This window comes from Rhinoraja longicauda, chromosome 24 (genome assembly GCF_053455715.1).
Source record: "Rhinoraja longicauda isolate Sanriku21f chromosome 24, sRhiLon1.1, whole genome shotgun sequence".
Classification (NCBI taxonomy): Eukaryota; Metazoa; Chordata; class Chondrichthyes; order Rajiformes; family Arhynchobatidae; genus Rhinoraja; species Rhinoraja longicauda.
The window spans coordinates 25222100-25244904 of record NC_135976.1 but is presented as its reverse complement, the minus strand read 5'-3'; the positions used below and the strand labels follow the sequence as shown (position 1 = coordinate 25244904).

The 22805-nt window shown below is 43.2% G+C and overlaps 1 protein-coding gene across 6 annotated transcripts in view; it reads left to right on the top strand.

Moving 5' to 3' along the window:
- Nucleotides 1-22805, top strand: part of LOC144605495 (serine/threonine-protein kinase 38) — a 78145-nt gene that overhangs the window by 37684 nt on the left and 17656 nt on the right. For 4 of the 6 annotated variants that reach the window (XM_078420838.1, XM_078420834.1, XM_078420837.1 and 1 more), the window contains exons 2-6: nt 11613-11756; nt 15629-15680; nt 17383-17505; nt 18411-18494; nt 21306-21429. In XM_078420838.1, coding sequence (XP_078276964.1) covers nt 11623-11756; nt 15629-15680; nt 17383-17505; nt 18411-18494; nt 21306-21429 — 517 coding nt within the window. In that variant the 5' untranslated portion in view covers nt 11613-11622. The remainder of the gene's footprint in view (nt 1-11612; nt 11757-15628; nt 15681-17382; nt 17506-18410; nt 18495-21305; nt 21430-22805) is intronic. The other 2 variants (XM_078420839.1, XM_078420835.1) reach the window with 1 other exon arrangement.

The window sequence follows — 22805 nt, the reverse complement described above, 5'->3', positions numbered from 1 at the left end:
AATGCCTGAATTGTGAAAAGACCATAAGGTAGGGTCTCAGAATCTGCCACAATGGCTGAAGCAGTGAAGCTTTGAGCATTGAAGGCTGCAAAGGATAATCGTGAGGTGAGGGATATTTGTAATGGGTTTGCCCCCATGCTATTTCCTCACTTGCAATTATGACTTCAACTAGTCTGGCCAATGTTCTGCTCAGGTTTGTTATTGTCATGTGTACAGAGATGCGGTGAAAAGCTTTGTTTCGCATGTTATCCATGCAAATCATAACACACACGAGCACAATCAAACCATACACGATTACAGCTGGTAATACAAAAAGAGTAAATGAACAGTGCAATGTATACTGTTACAGCTACAGAAAAATGGCAGGATAATAAAGTACAAGGACTGCAACAAGGGAGATTGGAAGATCACTAATACATTCTTGGTTTATGAGCGATCTGTTCAAGAATCTGAAAACAGAAGGGAGGAAACTGTTCTTGAATCTGTTGAGGTATATGGCAGGTAAGATCAAAGCCAGTCAGCTGAAAAGAGCTAACAGTCAAATAAATAAACCATATTTCAGGCCACAATCTGTGATTCATTAGGTTGTAAAATTAACCATAGCATAAGTATGTCAAGCAGATTCCGGGAGTTAAAAAAACAGGTTTGCAGCATCTGCTTTAGTAACAAAGGCCATTTCAATTCTTGTAAAATTGAACCTGTCTGAAAGAACAACCTGTTAGACTTGAACGTCCACCCAGCAATCAAGTTGTAACAAAGGAAGCTCATAAACTCTCCTCTCCATTATGTAAGAAAATAACTGCAGATGCTGGTACAAATCGAAGGTATTTATTCACAAAATGCTGGAGTAACTCAGCAGGTCAGGTAGCATCTCAGGAGAGAAGGAATGGGCGACGTTTTGGGTCGAGACCCTTCTTCTGAAGAAGGGTCTCGACCCGAAACGTCGCCCATTCCTTCTCTCCTCTCCATTATGATCTGTTACCTTTGCTGCATTTTGAAGCTGTCAAATGATATTTTTGATGCTATGGGGCCTTAGGCTGCTATTTTTATGGCATTCTGTTAGCAAAGAACCAATAATCAATAATCGAGGAAGTAAACACAAACAATGATCATAAACCCACTGGTTCCACTTTTTGCCTAATCATTATTACACTAACAAAAGGGTTTGAAAGCAGACATCCGCAGAGATGTGCTGTGAGTATTACGATCACATTACCAATAGTGGTGTCTGTGACTTATTATTTATTTACTAGTCGGAAAATAGCTACATCTGGATTCCCAATTAGTCACATTGTGAGTGCCAAATATTTGGGACATCAGTGCAATAGCTATAAATGTCTGCTTCATCAACTTATTGTTTTGGAATTTGTCATTTCCCCTCTTCAAAGAGCTTCACCCAGAATGTAGCATGATTGTCATTGATGTGAGTTAATGAAATCTTTTTTTCCCCTTGGTCCTCCCATGTGTTTCCATTTTATTATCAAATTTAGAAGGGAAGCTTGTGAACCCTGTCTGCCTTCTCTAGACTTCCTGCTGAGAGCATCCAGTTCCACAGCAATAAGTGCTAGCAGCTCTTCAATTGTGGCCCTCTGCTTGTCAAAGCATCTTTCATTCCTTGCCAAATACCATCTAGGGTGGGATGCACACAATGCCCGAAATGCTTTGTTTTTATTTTGGATTTCCAGCATCTGCAGCTTTAATTTTCAGCTTGGGAGGTATGAATGTTGATTTCTCTCATTTCAAGTAACCCCTATATTCCCTCTCTCCTCCTCCCTAGTTGTCCTGCCAGTTCCACTTCGCTTCCACTGTTTGCATCCATATATCCCTTTGTTATTACTTCTTCCACAGCTAACAAAGGACCATTGTGGGCTCCATCTATCCTTGGTCATCAGTGTTATTTGTTCTGTATCTTTTCATACCTCTAGTTACCCTCTCCCCTGACTCTCATAGTCTGAAGAAGGGTTTGACCCAAAACACCACATATTTATTTTCTCCAGAGATGCTGCCTGACTCACTGCTTTACAACAGTATTAAATGTTAGATGTTTCTTAGATGTTTCAATCTTGCCGTGACAGCTGCATTTCCACAACATAAGTTGCTCCATCTGGAATTAACTGCTGTGATGCACTGTGAGAGGTGGTGTCTTCTGGAAATGGTTAACCAAAACCCTAGTTGGCGTGTGAAGTCCTGCAAAATTGCTGTGAATAAAAAGTGTTCTTGCTGTGTGGCTGGCCAATATTTAAACAGAATTAATATCATAAAACCATTACTGGTTTGGGGTTTTGTAAATTGGCTCTTCTATAACAGAAGACATTTTCGGAAGTACCGTGGCATTGTATGGTGAATTTTGACCATTTCTGAGATGGTAAAAAACACTAGAAATATGAATTCATTTTTTCTCTCTGGTTATGCTGTGATAATCAACTGTGTTGCATGTTTAAGAGAGAACAGATCCCTAGACGGAGTTGGATATTCACATCACAGAGAGACTTGGCAAATGTCTCTTGTCTAACCCTGTCAAAGTTTGCAAAGAAGAGCAGTATTCTCAGCAGTGCCTATAGTTTTGCTAGCCTTACATTAAAGACTCTGCTTCCAGTTATCTGCTTACGGCAGAGAAGGTCGGCTATGTAGGCATCAGATCACATGATGCACAAGAAATTTGGAGTGTCAAACATGAGGCTTTTGATGACTTTGCTCTGGGCTCTCCAGATTGTGTTCTCATGGATAAACAGAAGGCCCTTTTGCACAATATATGTTGGCATTGTTTGATTGTTGACCATATATAGACCAGGACTGGCAGGGATCTCACATCAGGATATATTGTTCAAACAAGTGTCTTTCAAAGCCTTCTGATACTAGATAGTTACAACCATTTATACCAGGTCATGTGAACAAACTGACCCAATGATCCTGTGGGACATGTAGTTGTTCAATGCGATGAATCAGGGACATGGTCAGAGAAATTAGAAATTCAAGGGAAAAAGTAAGCCATTCAATCCCCTCATGTCAGCTCCTCAATGTAGGATTATGGGAGCTCTTGAACCTGAGCACTGCCTTTTAGGTTTATTGTCACGTGTCATGTGTACAGTGTAAAGCTTTGTTTTACATTAACCTTGTATCCATTGATCTCCAGTGGTCCAGACAAAACGCTCCAAGTCTGTCCAACCTCGCCCTGTAGCTAATATCATCTAATCCAGATATAATTCTGGTAAACCACCCCTGCACCCTTTCCAAAGCACCCACAGCCTTGGGGCGACCAGAACTGTATGCAAAATGCAGCCTAACCAAAGCCCTATAAAGCTGCATCATGACTTCCTGGTTTGTGTACTCAATGCTCTGACCAATGAAGGCAAGCATTCCATATGGCTACTTTACTATTCTATCTACTTGAACTAGGTTCAAGGTGAAAGGGAAAAGATTTAATAGGAATCTGAGGGGTACCTTTTCACACAAAGGGTGGTGGGTGTATGGAACAAGCTGCCAGAGGAGGTAGTTGAGGCTGGGACTATCCCAACATTGAAGAAACAGTTAGACAGGTACATGGATAAAACAGGTTCGGGGGGATATGGAGCAAGCGCAGGCAAGTGGGACTAGTGTAGCTGGTTGGCTGGTGTGGGAAAGTTGGGCAAAAGGGCCTGTTTCCACACAGTCACTTTATGACTACTTGTGTTACCAATTTCAAGGAATTATGGACTTGGGCCCCCTCATTACATCAGTGGTGTTAAGGGTCTATCATTCATTGTATTTTTTCCCCTTACATTTGACCTCCCAAAGTGCAACATTTCACACTTACTCGGATTAAATCCCATCTTCCAATACTCCAACCATTTCCATAGCCGATCAATATCCCGTTGTATACTTTTACAGCTTTCCTCATAGTCTGTGACCCTGGCATTCTTGTTGCCACCTGCAAATATACTAACCAACCCACCTATGTTCTCGTCCAAGTCACTTACGTATATCACAAACAACAGAGGTTCCAAAGCAGATCACTGCAGAACTCCACTACTCACGCCACTGAATATTGTTCTTCCATCACAACCAAAGATACTAGAGGAACAAGAATAGACCCCTCGACCTAAAAACCGTAGTTGGTCATGGTGCCATTTTAGTAGGCAGAAACTTGCAGAAACATTTAAAAAGAAAAATAACAAAAATCTGTGAATTGATAGATGAGATATATTCTGCATTTTTATGGTATCATCACACATACTGTTCCCACAAAACACTGATTACACTGCGAGAGGCATAGCGAACGGCGGGTTTTGCCTACTAAAATGGCAGACGTTACGCTCCTTTGCGTACTACACTTCAGTATAGGCGATTTCAACGGAGTGGTCCATCTTGTTCCTCTAGTATCTTTGATCACAACTCCCTAACTTCTATCAGTAAGCCAGTTATGATTCCCTTCATCTATCCATCAAGCGTTTTAGGCATTTTGCTTTTGAATGTAATCATCGCTCATTCTTCCAAGCTCAAGAGTACGCACATTGTCATCGTAATCTCTCCCTGGAATGACTGTATTTGTTATATTGCAAGAATGCATCTCTATATGATGGAGAACAAAACTGTGCCAATATACCAATGTTTTCACACCGGGTTTTTATTGGACCAAGATATCCCGACCTTTATTCTCAAACCGTCTTGTTTTAAAAAAAAAAAGCCAACATGTTGTTTTCTGTCCCAAATGCTTACTGAATTGCATAAAATTTCAATGTATCCCTCAGTACACCAGCAAATGTCAATTTCTTACCAGTTAAAAACACTGCTTTAATTTCCCTACTCATCTGGATGATGTCTCCTTTTTCCATATTACATTCATCTGCCTTGGATGTTTATACCCCACGAAGCTCCTCACCATGTTTAACAGAGTCTTTTTCTGACGACTTTGTGTAACTTCTTCCTTGTTGAAATGCCCTGAATTTTTACTGTTCAGGGCATGCCTCATGTTGGTGAAGTCATTGGAAACTCCTGATAGACATCTTACAGTTTCCACCATTTTTGTATTTCCACCTTCTTGCATTTTTAGTTCTAATTTTTATGAAAATGTTAATATTGAAGTATCCCACAAATCAAAGAGTTGGAAAAATGCAGTATTCAATTGGCCAATTTCCAGCAATCTCCTAGCTTTTTTAATGCATCTTTTGTGTACTCAATATCACTTTTGTCCAAATCATCAATTCTTTAAAATAATTTTGTATTTGCAGTGTTTCATCATATGTGAGCCCAACATCTACCCTGTTCAACTGAGCCCAGCCCTGTCCCTTCATTTGCATTCTTTTGCAGGAGTCATCACCTGGAGCCACAACCTAAAAATTTGCTTAATGCAAATAATAACGTATTTATAAAGCATGTTTAAGATACTAAGTTGTCCCTGGGCCTTTTACAGAAGCATTAGCAAATAAAACTTGTCTGAACCAGAGGAGACAATAGAACAGGTGACCACAAGATTGGTTTGTAGAGACACAAGAGTGAATATTTTAATACGTGTTTTCTGACTAGAAGCTAGCACCAGTGTTAAACTAACTGGCATAAGTTTAATGAGAGGTAAATCCTCTTCAAAGGCAATCTCTCGGGGACAATGATGACTTGCTTTTACTCTATCTCTGTGGGTTATGATATGACTATTGATACTGTCTCAATGTAAGTGGAGTCTCTGTACAGGGAATGGTGGCCAGCAAAGATTGTTGACATAGGTCAGCATGGTGACGCAGCGATAGAGCTGCTGCCTTACAGCGCCAGACACCCAGGTTCGATCCTGACTACGGGTGCTCTTTGTACATTTTTCCTGTGACCTGCGTGGGTTTTCTCCAAGATCTTTTTCCTCCCACACTCCAAAGATGTACAACTTTGTAGGTTAATTGGTTTGGTGTAAATGTAAATTGTCCCCAGTATGTGTAGGATAGTGTTAGTGTATGGGGATCGCTGGTCGGTATGGACTCGCTGAGCCGAAGGGCCTGGTTCCAGGTTATATCTCTAAACTAAACTAAACTAAAGGTGCCAGAGGAGGTGGAGGATTTTGGGGAGAAATATTGGTGGTACCTCTCCAGTGACTTTGTATAATTGTTCTATGAATCACATAGGAAGATTTTGGCCCCAGTTGCTCGTGGACCATGTGTTTTGTACTGGGTTTGACCCCCTAAATCATTCTTTAGTTTAGTTTATTTTAGTTTAGTTTATAGATACAGCGTGAAAACAGGCCCTTCGGCTCACTAATTAATTGGTTTGGAGATGACTAGATCGTGGTTGGGAGTCCATATTGGCTGGGAATGCAGGGAGAACTCCCTGTTTAGTTTAGAGATACAGCGCGGAAACAGGTTTTTCGACCCACCGAGTCCGCAACGACCAGCGATCCCCCCACACCAACATTATCTTCCAGACGCTAGGGACAATTTACATTCATACCAAGTCAATTAACCTACAAACCTGTAGGTCTTTAGAGTGTGGGAGGAAACCGAAGATCTCGGAGAAAACCCAAGCAGGTCACGGGGAGAAAGTACAAACTCCGTACAGACAAGTACCCATAGTCAGGATCGAATTCTGAACTCTGGCGCTGTAAGGCAATAGCTCTACTGCTAAGCCACCATGCCGCCCTGGTTAACTTCTTGGTATGGCTTTAAGAAAAGTAAACTGACTCAAAAATGCACATCATTTTTAGAGAAAAAGACTTTGAGAATACCAATTCCTTCAAAGGGAAGTTTGCCCGGTTGGATTATTCTTTATCTTGCAGGTATGTCTGCAAGTATCATAGAACTACACTCTCAAAATCATGTAGCGCAGGCTGGAAACAGCAACACTGAGCGAGAAAACAGTTGAAGAACTGGTTGGCATTCCTTACATTTGTTATATTTAATGGCCACTTATATAGTTTTACATAAGGTCCTTCTTTTGTAGTAGTAACCATGTAGCACAACTCAAATTTTGTATCCCTACTGACACAAGACTTTCTTGAATTTTTTTGTTCTGCTCCGATGGTTAATGACAAAAGTAGGAGTATATATTTTGAAGTACAATTAGGCACCATCAGAAGAAAGTTGATATAATATTTAAAAAGGACACAAAGTACACTATCAAAAAATGTGCAATGTGCTGGAGTAACTGCAGGTCAGGCAGCATCTTTGGAGAACATTGATAGGTGACATTTCGGGTCGAGATCCTTCAGTCTTGTTCTTGTCTGAAGAAGGGTCTCGACCTGAAACGTCACCTATCCATAATCTCTAAAGATGCTGGCTAACCTGCTGAGTTAATCCAGCACTTTGTGTCCTTTTGTATATTAACCAGCATCTGCAGTTCTTTGTTTCTACTACATAGTATACTATCACCTTGCCTCCTTTTGCTATGAAACACCACTTCCGACTGTCAATGCTCTACAGTCACTACCTCTTTAAATGTGCATTAAAAGTATTATTTGTTTGGGGATTTGGTGACTTCTGTGCTCTAGTGAAACAACTTCGGACATTTTGAATGCAAGTCGTTGATTCTTCCTATGGTGAATTATGAACAGTAAAGATTAATCACACGATTTCCTGTCTATACAATTTTTTTAATTGTTGTACACGTGGAACAAAAAGATGGCGACTTTGTGGCAGTTTATCGTAGAATTGGTGTTATGGAGGATGGGAACACTATCCTTGTAAATGAGTTTTCTTTGTTCTCTGTTTTCTTCCTGATACTCTTCTGTGTTTTTGGCTTGTGACCCAGGTAGTTACAGAGTTGTCAAGGATGTTAGCCTCAAATTGATGCAGTAGCTTCCTGGTTCTGTTAATTGTTCATAGTTACAGCAAGGTTCGCTTCTCCAAAACAAGGAATGAGAGGATAAGATGATGCTAAATGACTCAAAATTAGGACCGTTTGACCAGAAAAGATCGTGGAAGGAGTCCAAATTTTCAAACCTGAGAGATTTAGGAACATAAATACTGAAACGTTATATCCTTCTGAGTAGCAGACCATTAAACCAAGTCGATTGAATAATAATAATAATAATGCATTACATTTATATAGCGCTTTTCAAACACTCAAAGACGCTTTACAGGGATTACTAGAACATAGAGAAGTGAATAAATAGATAAATAAGTAAACGAACAGAAAAAGGAGACAGAAGGTGAGGTGACGGTCAGTGGTTGAAGGCAGTGCTGAACAGGTGAGACTTCAGTGATGTTTTGAATGTGGTGAGTGAGGAGGAGTCTCTGACGGTTTGGGGTAGTGAGTTCCATAGGGTGGGAGCAGCGATGGAGAAAGCCCTGTCCCCCCAGGATCTGAGTTTGGTCTGGATGGGGGGGACGACAGGAGATTGGCAGCAGCAGAGCGGAGGGTGCAGGTGGGAGTGTGCCTGTTGAGGAGGTCAGTCAGGTAGGATGGGGCCAGGTTATGGAGGGCTTTACAAAGTTGAATGGCAGTACAAAGTTCTGGTGCTTATGCAGGCATATGGGATCCCTGCTTTTACAGGCTGAGAAAATAACTTTCATTTTCCGTCTATAATAGGCCATCTCATTCAATGGCATTACCACTGCCATGTTCCCCACCATCAACATTTCGGGGGGGGGGGGGGGGGGGCACCATTGATCACAAACTCAACTGGTGCAGCTACATAAGTACAGTGACTATAAGAGCAGGTCAGAGGCTGGGTATTTTGTAGTGTGTGGCTTACCACTTGACATTCCATACCATCTACAGCACAAGTCAGAAGCTTGACGCAATATTCTCCACTGGCTTAAATGAGTGTTGTTCCAGCAACTCATCAAACCCTTCACCACATTAATCTCCCTTAACGTTAACTCTTTTCACCACCAGCATCCAGTTGCGGTGTGCGAACCCTATACAAAATGCCCTGCAGTTTCTTGCTCCAATCATTTCAAACATGGAGCAGTGGGTATGCAGGAATTCCAACATCTGAGGATCCCCCTCCAAATTGTGTGCCATCCTGATGTGGGAATATTTTGTTGGTTCTTCATTGCTGGAGCAAAAGCCTGGAGCATCCTGGCACAAACGGTGGTGGATCATACAAAGGGTGGTGGGTGTATGGAACAAGCTGCCAGAGGAGTAGTTGAGGCTGGGACTATTCCAACATTTAAGAAACAGGTAGACAGGTACATGAATAGGACAGGTTTGGAAGGATATGGACCAAATTCGGGCAGGTGGGACTAGTGTAGCTGGGACATGTTGGCCGGTGTGGGCAAGTTGGGCCAAAGAGCCGGTTTCCACACTGTATCATTCTATGACTCTATCCTTAGCAGCAGCACGATGGAAACACCTTCACCAGGTGAACTGCCGCCATTCAAAAAGGTGGTTCACTGCCACCTTCACAAAGGCAATTAAGGATGTGCAAAAAATGCTAGTCTAGGCAGCAGGGCCCAGAGCCTGAAAACAAACAAAAAAAGAAATAAACAAGGACATAGAGAGAACAAAGAACAGTGGTGCAACTTGGATTGGATTCTGGACATCTTAAATAAGAGAATGCTGGAAATATTCAGCAGGTCGGGCTGCATCTGTAGAAAGAGAAAAACTGAGTTAACAGTACAAGTAGTTGACCGTGTATCAGAAATGGTCTTTTAAGACAAAGGTTGGGGAGGCTGGTTATCTGAACTTTTTCCAATTCATTTTTAAATCCCGACAGCTGCATTGTGCATAAGTGTTCTTTCTCAGCAGGCTTTGGTCTACGCTACGATTCTTGCACTGTTCCAGAGGTTGGAACAGAGAATGAAATCGACTTAAGACGTTGACTCTACAGATGTTCCCTGAGCTGCTGAATTTTTCCAGCATTTCCTGTTTTCATTTGAGATTCACATGCATTTTGCCAAGTATGGAGTACGAAAATGTCAAGACTGGGATTGTTTTCTTTGGCAGAAAATGCCAATGCAACATTTAATTTGGGAGCATTTAAATGAGAGGTCTGGAAAGTATGAACAGGAAGCACTTGCTTCCCATGGTATGAAGGCTTAAAACAAAACACTTAAGGTATTTGTTAGAAAGATTACAGGAAAATGTAAGGACAAATTCACCAAAAGGCTAGCTGGGTTTTGAACTGCTTACCTGAAGGCGAGAGGGTGAGGTGGATCTAACCCTCCATGTATTATAGGCACAAGGAACTTCAAATGCTGGTTTTCAAAAAAAGACAAATAGTGCTGAAATAAGTCAGCGGGTCAGGCAGCATCTCTGGAGGTGATGATTTCTGTGGGTACCCTCCTTCAAACTGATTGTAGTAGGGGGAAGAAAGCAATGAGAGGTGAGGGTGGGACAACGCCAGGCAAGTGATAGATGGATGCAGTGTAGAGGTGGGGATAATTGACAGACAGGTGGACAAAGGCCAGAGATAGGAAGCCAAAAGGCTGTGAGATAAGGAGAGAAGAGGTATGAAATGTTAAGCTGGTGGAAAGGGATGGGGGAAAGGAAAGAGGGGTGAGGTAGTGGGTGAAATGAGTTAAAACTCTCTGTCTTGTGATTTTTCCATAATATGAACCCTTGACAATGATTGGCGGAATGTATTGTTTATTTTGCCTTTTGATTAGTTTCTCACTTGCCGTTTGTTTAGTTTGTAAGAACGAATTTTTATTTCATACTTAAAGTTTTTGGTGACGCGAGGGACCACAGATGGTGGAATCTGGAGCAAAACACAAAACCGCCAGAAGAGCTTGACAGATCAGGCACTATCTTGCTGATGCTGGAATCAGTCTAAAAAAGAGTCCCAACCAGAAAAGTAATCTGTCCAGTTTCTTCCACAGTTATTGCCTGACTTGCTGAGTTCCTCCACCAATTTGTGTCCTGCTCAAATTTCGTGGTAGTGATTTATGAATTTCTGACGGTGTTATCCGAACTGCGGTATGGTGAGGGTACACTGTGCCACGCTTCCAGGTTCTGTCTCAGCTGTGTATTTTGAAGCGTTAGTCTAAACACAAGTGTCCAGGTCATTAATCAATATCTGACTGCTCCTAATAACCCACCTGTGAGGAACACGTCCAAATGCGTTCTCCAGCGTGACATCTGTTTACTGCGAACCATTTCTTGTCCTTAAGCCAATTTCATATCCCGGCTGTCTATATGTCATTTATTCCAGAGAATTGTAAGCTCACTGTGTGACATCGTACCAGGCACCTGTACAGCAACTGTGCTCGTCCACACCCGAGTCATGAACAATTTGCAGTTTTGACGGTATTGTACTGACTTTTGACTCGTAATTAATCAATTGACCACTTCATCCAAACCATTGCCAATGTTAAATCAATTGTCCTGTAAACGCTAAATTAAATAATTTATTCAAAAAGGGGTGCATTATTGAGATGAAGTTTGTTTATACACAATGTATTAAATTGTCACAGCCCTTTAATGGAATGCGGTTCGGCTTTTGCTGATGGGCACTGGGTTAAGCGGATGCAGTCAGCTTTTTCTTTTGCTCTTTCAGCACCATTTTGTCTGCCAACAATCTTCTAAAAATAAAACATCTCTCCGTGCAGGTTCAGTGTTCACAGTATTTCCTTACACAAAGTTAGGAAAAAGTTGGAGATGAGGAAATTGGCAGTTGCAGCTTTACTGGTGACTCAGTGAAAAACATACTGCGGCAGCTGTGTGAAAATCAAATATTATAAACTTCGCCATTCACATCTGTTTATTTTTGCTAGGCAGGTAACCATGGCGATGACTGGGCAGCCGACCCCTTACCCCACCATGAGCAATCACACAAAGGAGCGGGTCACCATTACAAAAGTTACCCTTGAAAACTTCTACAGTAATCTGATCGCACAGCACGAAGAGAGAGAAATGAGGTAAGAGTGTAGGATGTTTGTGTGCTTACTAATGTCTGTCTGCAGACTGAACACAATCAGCTTGTTCACCACGCACCAGAAATCTACGTGATTTACTCCTCCTACTCCCTGGACTTCATCTCTTCCAGACGCAAACTGACGAGCACGAATAGGTTGAATTATTGCCTGAATTCTTCACCAGCTTTTAATGCAGATTATTCTAGCCAAATTGATCTATGGAGTATCAGACTGTATGGAACAAAGCGCCAACCTACTATCCCTATGCCCTATTTTGTGTGCACCTTTACATCGTGGTATGTACCCTTCCTTCCCACCTGCTGCACACATACCATTTGCCAGCCCATTCCACATCAATTTCCTTATTCTTACACCCTCCCACCCCTTATTCCTCACTCCTCTCCACTTCTGCTTTTGTTTGCCTCTGAACCCTGAGCTGGTACGGCTTTCTCCCTCTACCAAGTGTCTCTCCAGAGCATCCTTTCTTCCCTGCAGATGCATTTTGTCTCTCCCTGTTCTGTGTTAACAAGTGAATATGTTCCATATCCTCACTTACACACTGGTCATTGCCTTTCGCTCGTTCTTGTTCATCCCTCCCTACTATCTCCAAGTTACTTAAACACCCTCCTACTCGTGCATCCTTTCTCCCATTGACATGCTGCTCTCCATCTCCCCTCTTGTGCCCGTCCATACCTCCATTTCTGCAATTCAGTCTACATTCTGTCCGCCACCTCTCCTCTGACCCACCCGCTGCTCTGTGCTCCATACAAAGATCCTATTGTATTTGATCTTCTGTAGCAGCAGAGCAGATTGTTGCCCCCTGTTGATACTTATTCAAATTACATCTATTTCAATCCCCAGACTTACAGCAGATTACATCTTCAATTTGTAGCCAGAGCCTCTAGAGGATTTCTGGTCACTAGCCACTAACATAATGGTGAAGTCACAGCTTACTTAAGGAGCTGTAATTGCCAAGGGATTCCTGGAGTGGTCCCATAACTACTGGACCACAATGATTATTAACCATCCAGGCCCCCTAGCCCCTTGGGCACCTCCACTGTTTTCCTAGGCCCACGATTGATAAGGCTCATGCCCCTGTGCATTAATCTACCTCTGCCCCTGACTCCATCATCTACAAGGTTCATGTCAGGAGGTTGTTGGATTCGTTCCATTTGCCTGGTGCAACTCCAACAGAATTCCTTCAACTTCACACCATTCTGCCCAATGTAATCTGGTTATTTGACAGTCTACCCTAAATACCTGTCTCCTCCACGTATTGTGGCTGCAGTCTGTTTTTTACTTAATGTTTGATTTCCAATTTCCAACCCAGTAACCATCTTGCCAACTAGACTTGCTTAAGTAGGCTTGTGGCAACTCCACAGTTTGCAAGTTCTCTATCAATTTACATGCAATCATGGCTTAGAAATCTATTGCAGATCCTTACTGTGCTCTGCAAGTAAAATTCTGAAACTCTGTCTAATGATGCAGTAGAAGGACCTTCCCCTTATTGTTCATAAAGGCTACCATTGCCCACATGTCAAGAACTGCGAGCGATGGGAAATAAATGCGTTGCACTCTGCATCTATTTCTATTCCACACTCAATCCATTTGTTGGTAGGTGTTTGAGGAATATTTTAAATGATGGTTGATCTGCCATTATATGGACTATATTATGCCTGCTGTTTTGTAGCTGGCACATCCAAAAGGGTGGAATAGAGCAGAGTTTCTTGATTGGCTACTGACGCATCCCACATGAGGGAATGGAAAGATTCTTTATGTCAAGTTTCAATGCCAAGTCCTTGAGCGTTAGAGTCATAGAATCCTACAGCACAGAAAGAGGCCCTTCGGCCCATCGTGTCCGCGCCGCCCGTTACCAAACACAGTCTAATTTTAATCCCATTTTCCCGCATTTGGACCGTAGCCCTGAATGTTGTAGCATTTCAAGTGCCCATCCAAATGCCTCTTAAACGTTGTGAGTGTTCCCGCCTCCACCACCACCCCAGGCAGTGAGTTCCAGACTCCAACCACCCTCTGGGTGAAAAAGTTCTTTCTCACATCCCCCCGAAACCTCCCTCCCCTTACCCTGTATCTATGTCCCCTCGTTGTTGAACCTTCCACCAGTGGAAGAAGTTCCCCGCCATCTACCTTATCTATGCCCCTCATGATCTTGTACACCTCGATCATGTCCTCTCTCAGCCTTCTCTGCTCCAGGGAAAACAACCCCAGTCTGCCCAGTCTCTCCTCATAGCCGAGGCCCTTCAACCCTGGCAGCATCCTGGTGAATCTCCTCTGCACCCTCTCCAAAGCTATCACATCCTTTCTATAATGTGGTGACCAGAACTGTACACAATACTCCAGCTGTGGCCTCACCAGTGTTCTGTACAATTCCATCATTACCCCCCTACTTTTATATTCGATGCCCCGGCTAATGAAGGCCAGTAACCCATATGCCTTTTTGACCACCCTGTCAACCTGTCCTGCTGCCTTCAAGGACTTGTGTACCTGTACTCCAAGGTCCCTCTGTACCCCTGTCTTCCCTAGGGTCCTTCCATTCATGGTGTACTCCCTCTCCAAGTTATTTCTGCCAAAGTGCATCACCTCGCACTTTTCAGGATTAAATTCCATCTGCCACTGCTCCGCCCATCTGACCATCTCATCTATATCTTCCTGCAGCTTGCAGATCCCTTCCTCGCTATTCACCACCGCCCCTACCTTTGTGTCATCTGCAAACTTGCTGATCATGCCCTGTACGTTAACATCCAGATCATTTATGTAGATTACAAACAGTAAGGGACCCAACACCGGCCTCCAGTCACAGAAGCACCCTTCTACCATCACCCTCTGCCTTCTGTCACTAAGCCAGTTTTTTATCCATTTTGCCAAGGTGCCCTGGATCCCATGGGCTCTTACCTTCTTGACTAGTCTCCTGTGTGGGACCTTGTCAAAAGCCTTACTGAAATCCATGTATACCACATCCACTGCACTACCCCCATCTACCTCCTTGGTCACCCCTTCAAAAAATTCAATCAAGTTAGTCAGACACGACCTTCCCTTAACAAAGCCATGTTGACTATCCTTAATTAACCCTCGATCCTCCAAGTGAAGACTGATTCTGTCCCTCAGAATCTTTTCTAGCAGCTTCCCCACCACCGATGTCAGACTCACCGGCCTGTAGTTCCCAGGTTTATCCCTACTGCCCTTTTTAAATAATGGCACCACATTAGCTATCCTCCAGTCCTCCGGTACATCCCCTGTTGCAAGAGAGGCTCTGAAAATTTGTGCCAGAGCCCCCGCAATCTCCTCCCTTGCCTCTCTGAGCATCCTGGGATACATCTCGTCAGGGCCCGGAGACTTATCCACTTTTAAGCCTGCCAGAGCCTCCAGCACCGCCTCCCTGTCAATAGCAATATGCTCAAGAACATCACAACCCTCCTGCTCCATTTCTAAGTCTGCATCGCCCTCCTCCCTCGCAAAAAAATCATTTAAAACATCTCCTACATCCTCTGGCTCCACACACAGCTTTCCACTATGGTCCCTGATGGGCCCCACTCTTTCCCTCGTTATCCTCTTACCCTTGATATACTTATAGCGTTCTTGAATATAATCTTTTTTTTATTGGAATTAGCATAGTTTAGTTTTGAATTACAGCGTGTTACCAGGCCTTTCGGCCCATAGACTAACAATGATTAATATATAATTATTTGGAGAATAATTCCCCCTGTCCCTCTACTCTTGACCAAAACCTGGAAGAGACGATGCCTTTGTAATTATAGCTGGCTCCTTTCTTAATGCTGTTTTGGCAACGTGATTAAACTGGATACTTTGACCAAAGCACTAACAATCATTTTTCCCTGACAACTTTGTTTCTCCTCTAGGCAAAGAAAATTGGAAAAGGTAATGGAAGAAGAAGGACTAGGAGATGATGAGGTAAATATATTGCTCTCTTGTCTTGTCTTGGCCTGGCCAAGATCATCTTAGTGGAACAGCAACTTGTATTCCTTGAAGATAGAAAGAAAATACTGGAGTAACTCAGCGGGTCAGGCAGCATCTCTGGAAAGAAGGAATCTATCCAGTGATGCTGCCAGTCCCGCTGAGTTACTCCGGCATTTTGCGTCAATCTTCAATGTAAACCAGCACCTGCCGTTCCTCCTACACAACTTGTATTCCTTCCTACACATTTGTATTTACATAATGGCTGCACGGTAGCTGATAAGGAGTTCAAGGTTAAAGTCACCTCCTGTACCTGGTCAAATTAACTGGAATCTGCTTAGAGCAGGTATGTAGTTCGGAAATCCATTGAAGCAGCCAGTCTTGAACAGCTAAAAGGTCGCCATGTCCTTTCATTTCATTGGAGAAGAGGGATCAATTTGATTTGCATTTTAATTTGAAAATACTTAACTTTTTCAATTAAATTAGTGATTTTTATTTTTAAGGAAGTTTTTAAGAGCTTCATTGTTTTGGAAAGTCAAATGTGATCAATGTTTGTGTCGGCTTTGATAGCCAACTAAGCCAGGATTGGAAAGTTTTCTGCAGTTTTATGGGCATGGCTTCTTCTGGTTCCTCTACATTTATGTCAGTAAGTTCCAGGCTTTGCCATTGAGTATTAGGCTGGCTTCACTAGGGAAAGGACTTCCGGGGGACTGCACAAGATCACAAGATAGGTCAGACCATTTACATTAGCAGGTATAAGTAACTGAAAAGGCATTTCACTGAGCATAGATTTTGAGTCATTGAGATTTGATGGAACGCCTTCAGGGAATAATCAATATCCTAGGGATTGGATTAAATCAGGTCAGTGCATAACCCCAGGAGTCTGTGATCTGGTGGCTACAATACGTGTTCTAAATTTCAGTGTAGAAGGTGAGCCTATTTGTCCATCGACCTTGGTTTCCATGTCATTAAAATTCCCAGCCAGCTGAAATGGGCTGTTCTCATGGAGAGCAATTTGGCCTTCTACTAATTTCTTTCTTAAGGTATGGATATCGTTGGTAAGACAAGTAATAGCTGCTCATCCATAGAGTCCTTAAGTAGGTGGTGAAAAGCTTTTCACTTTAGCAGTTGCAGTCCACGTAATGAAGGAACTCCGATGGGACTATTTAATGGAGAGTTCTGGGGAATTGTAACAGTGAAGCAGCATCATGTCACAAAATCAGATGATATTAGTGTTCCCATACATTTGTTGTCATTACCTAGATGATGGATGTTGTGGGTTTGAGAATTTAGAGATAGAGATACAGTGCGGAAACAGGCCCTTCGGCCCACTGAGTCCGCACTAACCAATGATCACCCATACACCAGTACTATCGTACACACTAAGGGCAATTTACAGTTTTACTAAAGCCAATTAACCTACAAACCTATATGTTTGTGGAGTTTGGGAGGAAACCGGAGTACCCGGTGAAAACCCACACAGGTCACAGGGAGAACATACAAACTCCGTACAGACAGCACCCGTAGTCAGGATCAAACCCGGGTCCCTGGCGCTTTAAGGGAGTAACTCTACCTCTACGCCACCGTGCTGCCCTGAGAGTTGCTGTCTTTTCTCATATTTCGTACATTGATATAAGAATGCTTTGTACAATATGCTTGGGCATTGACTTTGACTGAGTGTTCTCTATTAATCATCTAGAAGCGAATGAGACGGTCCCAACACGCCAGAAAGGAGACAGAGTTCTTGCGGCTCAAGAGGACCAGACTAGGATTGGATGATTTTGAATCCTTAAAAGTTATAGGTCGAGGTGCATTTGGTGAGGTAAGACTGTCAAAGTCTAAGAAGTGCAATTAATCACTGAAGAATAGCAAGTCCCTCCATAAACCTTATTGATTCAATTTTGGGGGGGGGGGGGGGGGAAGTAAAATCAACGTTTTCTGCAGCAGGTGAGGATGGTGCTTCCTTCGCAAGCCTCAACTTGTACTATCTTGGCATAGCTTTGAACAATCTTATGATCTGTGGTGAGGCTGTGTTACTTTGTCAGTTTATATTTAACCTTTCCAAAAGTTTAATTTGTGTTCGGGCTTTTCGCAAACTTGGGACATCTAAAGCATTTCACGGTCAAGTACTTAAGCAAGGTAGTTATCATTGTAATTTAGGACACGTGCAGACATTATGCACGCAACATGTTCCGACAAAAGCTAGTGCCCTGTTTCAGGTTTGGTTGGATTTTTTAAAGATTTAATCATTGCCAAAACAGTGGGAGGACTCCTGTAATTTTCGCCAAATAGAGTTAATTGATCTTCGATATTACCTTGAGTGGGCAGACTTGATTAATGTATTTTCTGAAATGCAGTACTCTCTTGGTCATGCACTTCCATGTCAGCTTTTTGCATTTGAGTCCCTAGAGTGAACCTTGAAACACTAACCTTCTGATTCGAGACACATGTAACAGCAGATATTGGAATCCTGAGCAAAGTACAAAGTGCTGGAGGAACTCGGCTGGTCAAGCAGCATCTGTGAAGTAAAATAGATTACATTTCAAGCTGGGACCCTTCTTCAGTCTGTCCATTTCCACTGATGCTGTTTGACCTGCTGATTCCTTCAACAGTTTATTTTTTTCCGAGATGAGAGCGCTACCAACTGTGCTTTGCTGCTAAGGTAAATGGACTGTGGTTAAAAAGTAAAATGAGGCCTAATTGGTGCGAATACTCTGACATTTGTAGGTGCGTCTTGTACAGAAGAAGGACACAGGTCATATCTACGCCATGAAGATCCTACGCAAGTCAGACATGCTGGAGAAGGAGCAGGTGAGTCAGAAGCTGATTTGCCACCTTTCTTAATATTAGTTCCCAAATCCAGTAGAGCTCTTGAAGAATTCTTCACACCATGCTTTCACCAGTCCTTTCTTTCCCTGAAGAAGAACCCGTGGTTGTATTTGTCTTAAAAATAAACTTGCTCTGTTGTGCTGAATGGGACTGTCATGTTCTTGGAGTGACTAGTTCTGAGAAGTATGGGCAGTGACTTCCTTACATGATCCTACTAGGGTGTGATGTCCCCAAAATAGTCTCATGATACCACTGCTGACTAATTTATTTCTAGTTCTTTGAATGTACGGGACTAAAGTCACCACTTTCCCACTGTCGTTTTAAATACATTCAAAGAGGTCATAGTCAAACAGCGTGGAAACAGGCCCTTCGTTCCAACTTGCCCACACCGGCCAGCATGTCCCATCTACACTAATCCCACCTGCATGCGTTTGGCCCAAATCCCTCTAAACCTGTCCTGTCTGAAGAAGGGTCTCGACCAGAAACGTCACCCATTCCTTCTCTCCCGAGATGCTGCCTGACCTGCTGAGTTACTCCAGCATTTTGTGAATGAATCTATCCATGTACCTGTCTGAATGTTTCTCAAACGTTGCGATAGCACCTGCCTCATCTACTGATCTAAAGTCAGCAGCTAGAGGTAGAGAAGGGGTGATATTCAAAGTCAAGGTCAGTTTATTGTCACATATCACATAATATTCTCGTTAATTCTATGACAAGCAACTGGCAGAATGATCCAATGATTCTCAGCAGTGTCTGGAGCTAGCGTATGGGTGAGAGGGGGGCTGGGCAAAAGTGGCTGGCAATCATATCAGAGGAAGCTGCTAGGTTTTGGGAAAGAACCCCTGTTTTGGGTGGATTCTGAGAATGATACCCGGAGAGTGAGGCCTTTGGACTTATCCACGTCATACAATTTTGTGGTTTTACCAGCATAACAATAGTTAGCTCTCAACTTAGATTGTGCGCATTTTAATTTAATGGAAGGAGATAAAATGGTCGTTGTGGAGGGTTGTTTTACTGTTTGGAGGCCTGTGACCAGTGGGGTGCTGCTGGGATTGGTGCTGGGCCCACTGCTGTTTGTTATCTACATTAACGCGTTGAATGGCGATTTATTTAACATTAGTAAATTTACAGTTGACGACAAAATGTGTGGTGTGGTGGACATAGGGGAAGGATATCTAAATTTACAACAGGTTGTAGATCAGTTGGGAGGTGGGCCACAGAATGGAATTTAATTTTGATGTGTGAAATGTTGCACATTAGTGTGTCAAACTAGGGCAGGAGTTGAAAGGTAAATGGAAGAGCCCTGGAGAGTTTTGCAGGACAGAAATTTTGGTGTACAGTTGCAGAGTTCCCTAAAAGTGGCGAATCAGGTGGATATTGTGATGAACAAAGAGTTTGGAACGCTTGCCTTCCTTGGGAAGGGTATTGAGTACAAACGGTGGGCATCATGATGCAGCGGTACAAGTCAACGGTGAGACCCACAGTTGGAGTACGGGGTGCAAATCTGGTTGCCTAGCTATAGGAAGAGGTTCAATAAGTTGGAAAGTGTGCACCAGAATGCTTATGGACTTGAGTTATAGATAGTTTGGATAACCCGGGTTTTTTGTTTCTTTGGCGAATAGACGGGCTGAGGGGTTACCTTATTAAAGGTGTACAAGATTATGAGCAGCAAGGATGAAAGGAACACTCCAGTCCGTTTGTGTAGGAAAGAACTGCAGATGCTGGTTTAAATCGAAGGTAGACACAAAATGCTGGAGTAACTCAGCAGGACAGGCAGCATCTCTGAAGAGAAGGAATGGGAGACATTTCGGGTGGAGAAAGGTCTGAAGAAGGGTCTCGACCTGAAGCGTCACCCATTCCTTCTCTCCAGAGATGCTGCCTGTCCTTCTGAGTTACCCCAGCATTTTGTGTCTAACTCCAGTCTTTTTCCCAGGGTAGAGGATTTTAAAACTAGATGGCATAGACTGAAGGTGAGAGGGATGAGATGGAAGAGGGACCTTGGGGTCAATATTTTCACTCTGTCATCCGTGCTCGAAGGAGCTATAGAAGCTATAGAAGCAGACAACATCACAACTTTTAAAAGATATTTGGATAGATATATAGATAGGAAGGGTTGAGAGGACTATGGGCCAAATGCAGGCAAATGGGACAAGCCCACTAGCACTGGCTCTGTTGGGCTCCTTTTTTACGGCATCCCTATTTTACTTACTTTTAGTAAATTAGATTTAAATTTGGCTTGGAGAAGGGAGATAAAAGGGTCGTTTGTGGAGGATTGTAGTCGGTGGGAACACTGTTCCTGCAAGACCAGGCTTTCATTGTTAATATCTCCCCTGAGTTCTAACTCAATCCCCAAGTAATATTATTGGCACATCAAAGGGGCAGATGTAGCATCCACTGTCTCCATTGTTTGTGCAGTGGGTAACTTGTCTGGCTGATGAGGGTACTGGCTTGTATCTGTTTTGATCTCTCCCGTTTAACTAAATTAGCTCTCGGCTAATTGATAGAGATGCAACAGTTGGTCACAATGGTTTGGCATCAGGAGAACATGGACATAGAATTAGGTTGGGTAGGGCTAGGGACTCTGCCTGTTGCCATTCTTTTCAGTGGAACTCGAGGCTATTAAACTTGTGCCTTTAGCTGTTAAGGATCAGCATTGCAAAGTGACTATAAAATTGTGCCACTGCTCAAGCAAAATAGTGGGAAAAATGGTAAAAAGTGGAGTAAGGTGCGTCTAAGAGTATGAGTCGTGTAACATGTTTTCAGTGAGGTGTTTGGCTTGCCTTCCTGCATTAGGTTGGGCATATCCGCGCTGAACGGGACATCTTGGTGGAAGCTGATAGCCAGTGGGTGGTGAAAATGTTCTACAGCTTTCAAGACAAACTCAATCTTTACCTAATCATGGAGTTCCTTCCAGGAGGTAAGTCTCTCCCTCTCCCTCTCCCTCTCCCTCTCCCTCTCCCTCTCCCTCTCCCTCTCCCTCTCCCTCTCCCTCTCCCTCTCCCTCTCCCTCTCCCTCTCCCTCTCCCTCTCCCTCTCCCTCTCCCTCTCCCTCTCCCTCTCCCTCTCCCTCTCCCTCTCCCTCTCCCTCTCCCTCTCCCTCTCCCTCTCCCTCTCCCTCTCCCTCTCCCTCCCCCTCTCTCCCTCTCTTACTACCTCATCAGAGCACTCTTAAAACATCCACGGACACAAGGCACTTATATTAACAATACTGTCAAATGTCACTTAGTTTAAGTCATTCTCAGTCTGTTTCCTTATCGTCTTGATCTATACTTTGACGTAAGGGCTAATTTTCAGTGGTGACGTTGAATGACTCGCCTTGATACCAAGACATTTCGGAGTGGCTACCAAGCCTTGTGTATCTTCACAGCATTCCCTCCATTGAAAGGCCGGTAGTGTTGGTGCTTACTGACAATAGTTACACTCATAACTCCTCGGGTAATGAATCAGTCTGTGCCCACAAACCACAAGACCTAGTCAGCATTCGCGCTTGGGTTAACGTGAGAAAATCAACGATCATTTTCACAAACGCAGTCTTGACATTCAGTGGCAGCACTGCAAATGTATTCCCTGCTCTACATATCACAGTGATCAGAGATGCAAATAAACTAGCCAGACTAATAAGATAGCTATGAGAGCAGGTTAGCAGCCACATGATATAAAGGAGAAGTTTGCTATCGGACTTTGTATAGGCTTTTCACTCTATACATAGTCATGGAGTCATACAGCACAGATGCAGGCCCTTTGGCGCAACAAATCCGCACTGACCATCTATCACCCATTTACACTAATCCTTGCATTAATCCCATTTAAAAAAAAATCTTCCCATATTTCCTTTAATTTCCCCGAGATTCTACAACTCACTGACACTCTAGGAACAATTTAAAGTGGCTAATTAATCTTCCAGTTTGCACATCTTTGGAATGTGGGAGGAAACCGGAACTTTTGAAGGAAACACACACAGTTACTGTGAAGGTCCAAACTCTGCACAGACAGCACCCGAGCTCCGGATGGAATCCGGCTCTCTAGCACTGTAGGGCAGCAGCTCTACTGCCTTGCGCCACTGATTTGTGAATTTCTCTGCTTAGATGGACTTGGTCTTGAACCTCTAACGCTATCCTTCATCTGAGCACTTTTCTTGGTCTTCCTCTGTCCACCTGCCCCCGCTGGCAAGACAGTGGACACATAACTACCATCTGCAAGCTTCACTGCAGCAACTGGTCAAAGTTTGTTGACACCACCTCCCAAACTCTCAACTTCAACCTCCATTGCTTAAGAGAAATGGATGTAAGAAAA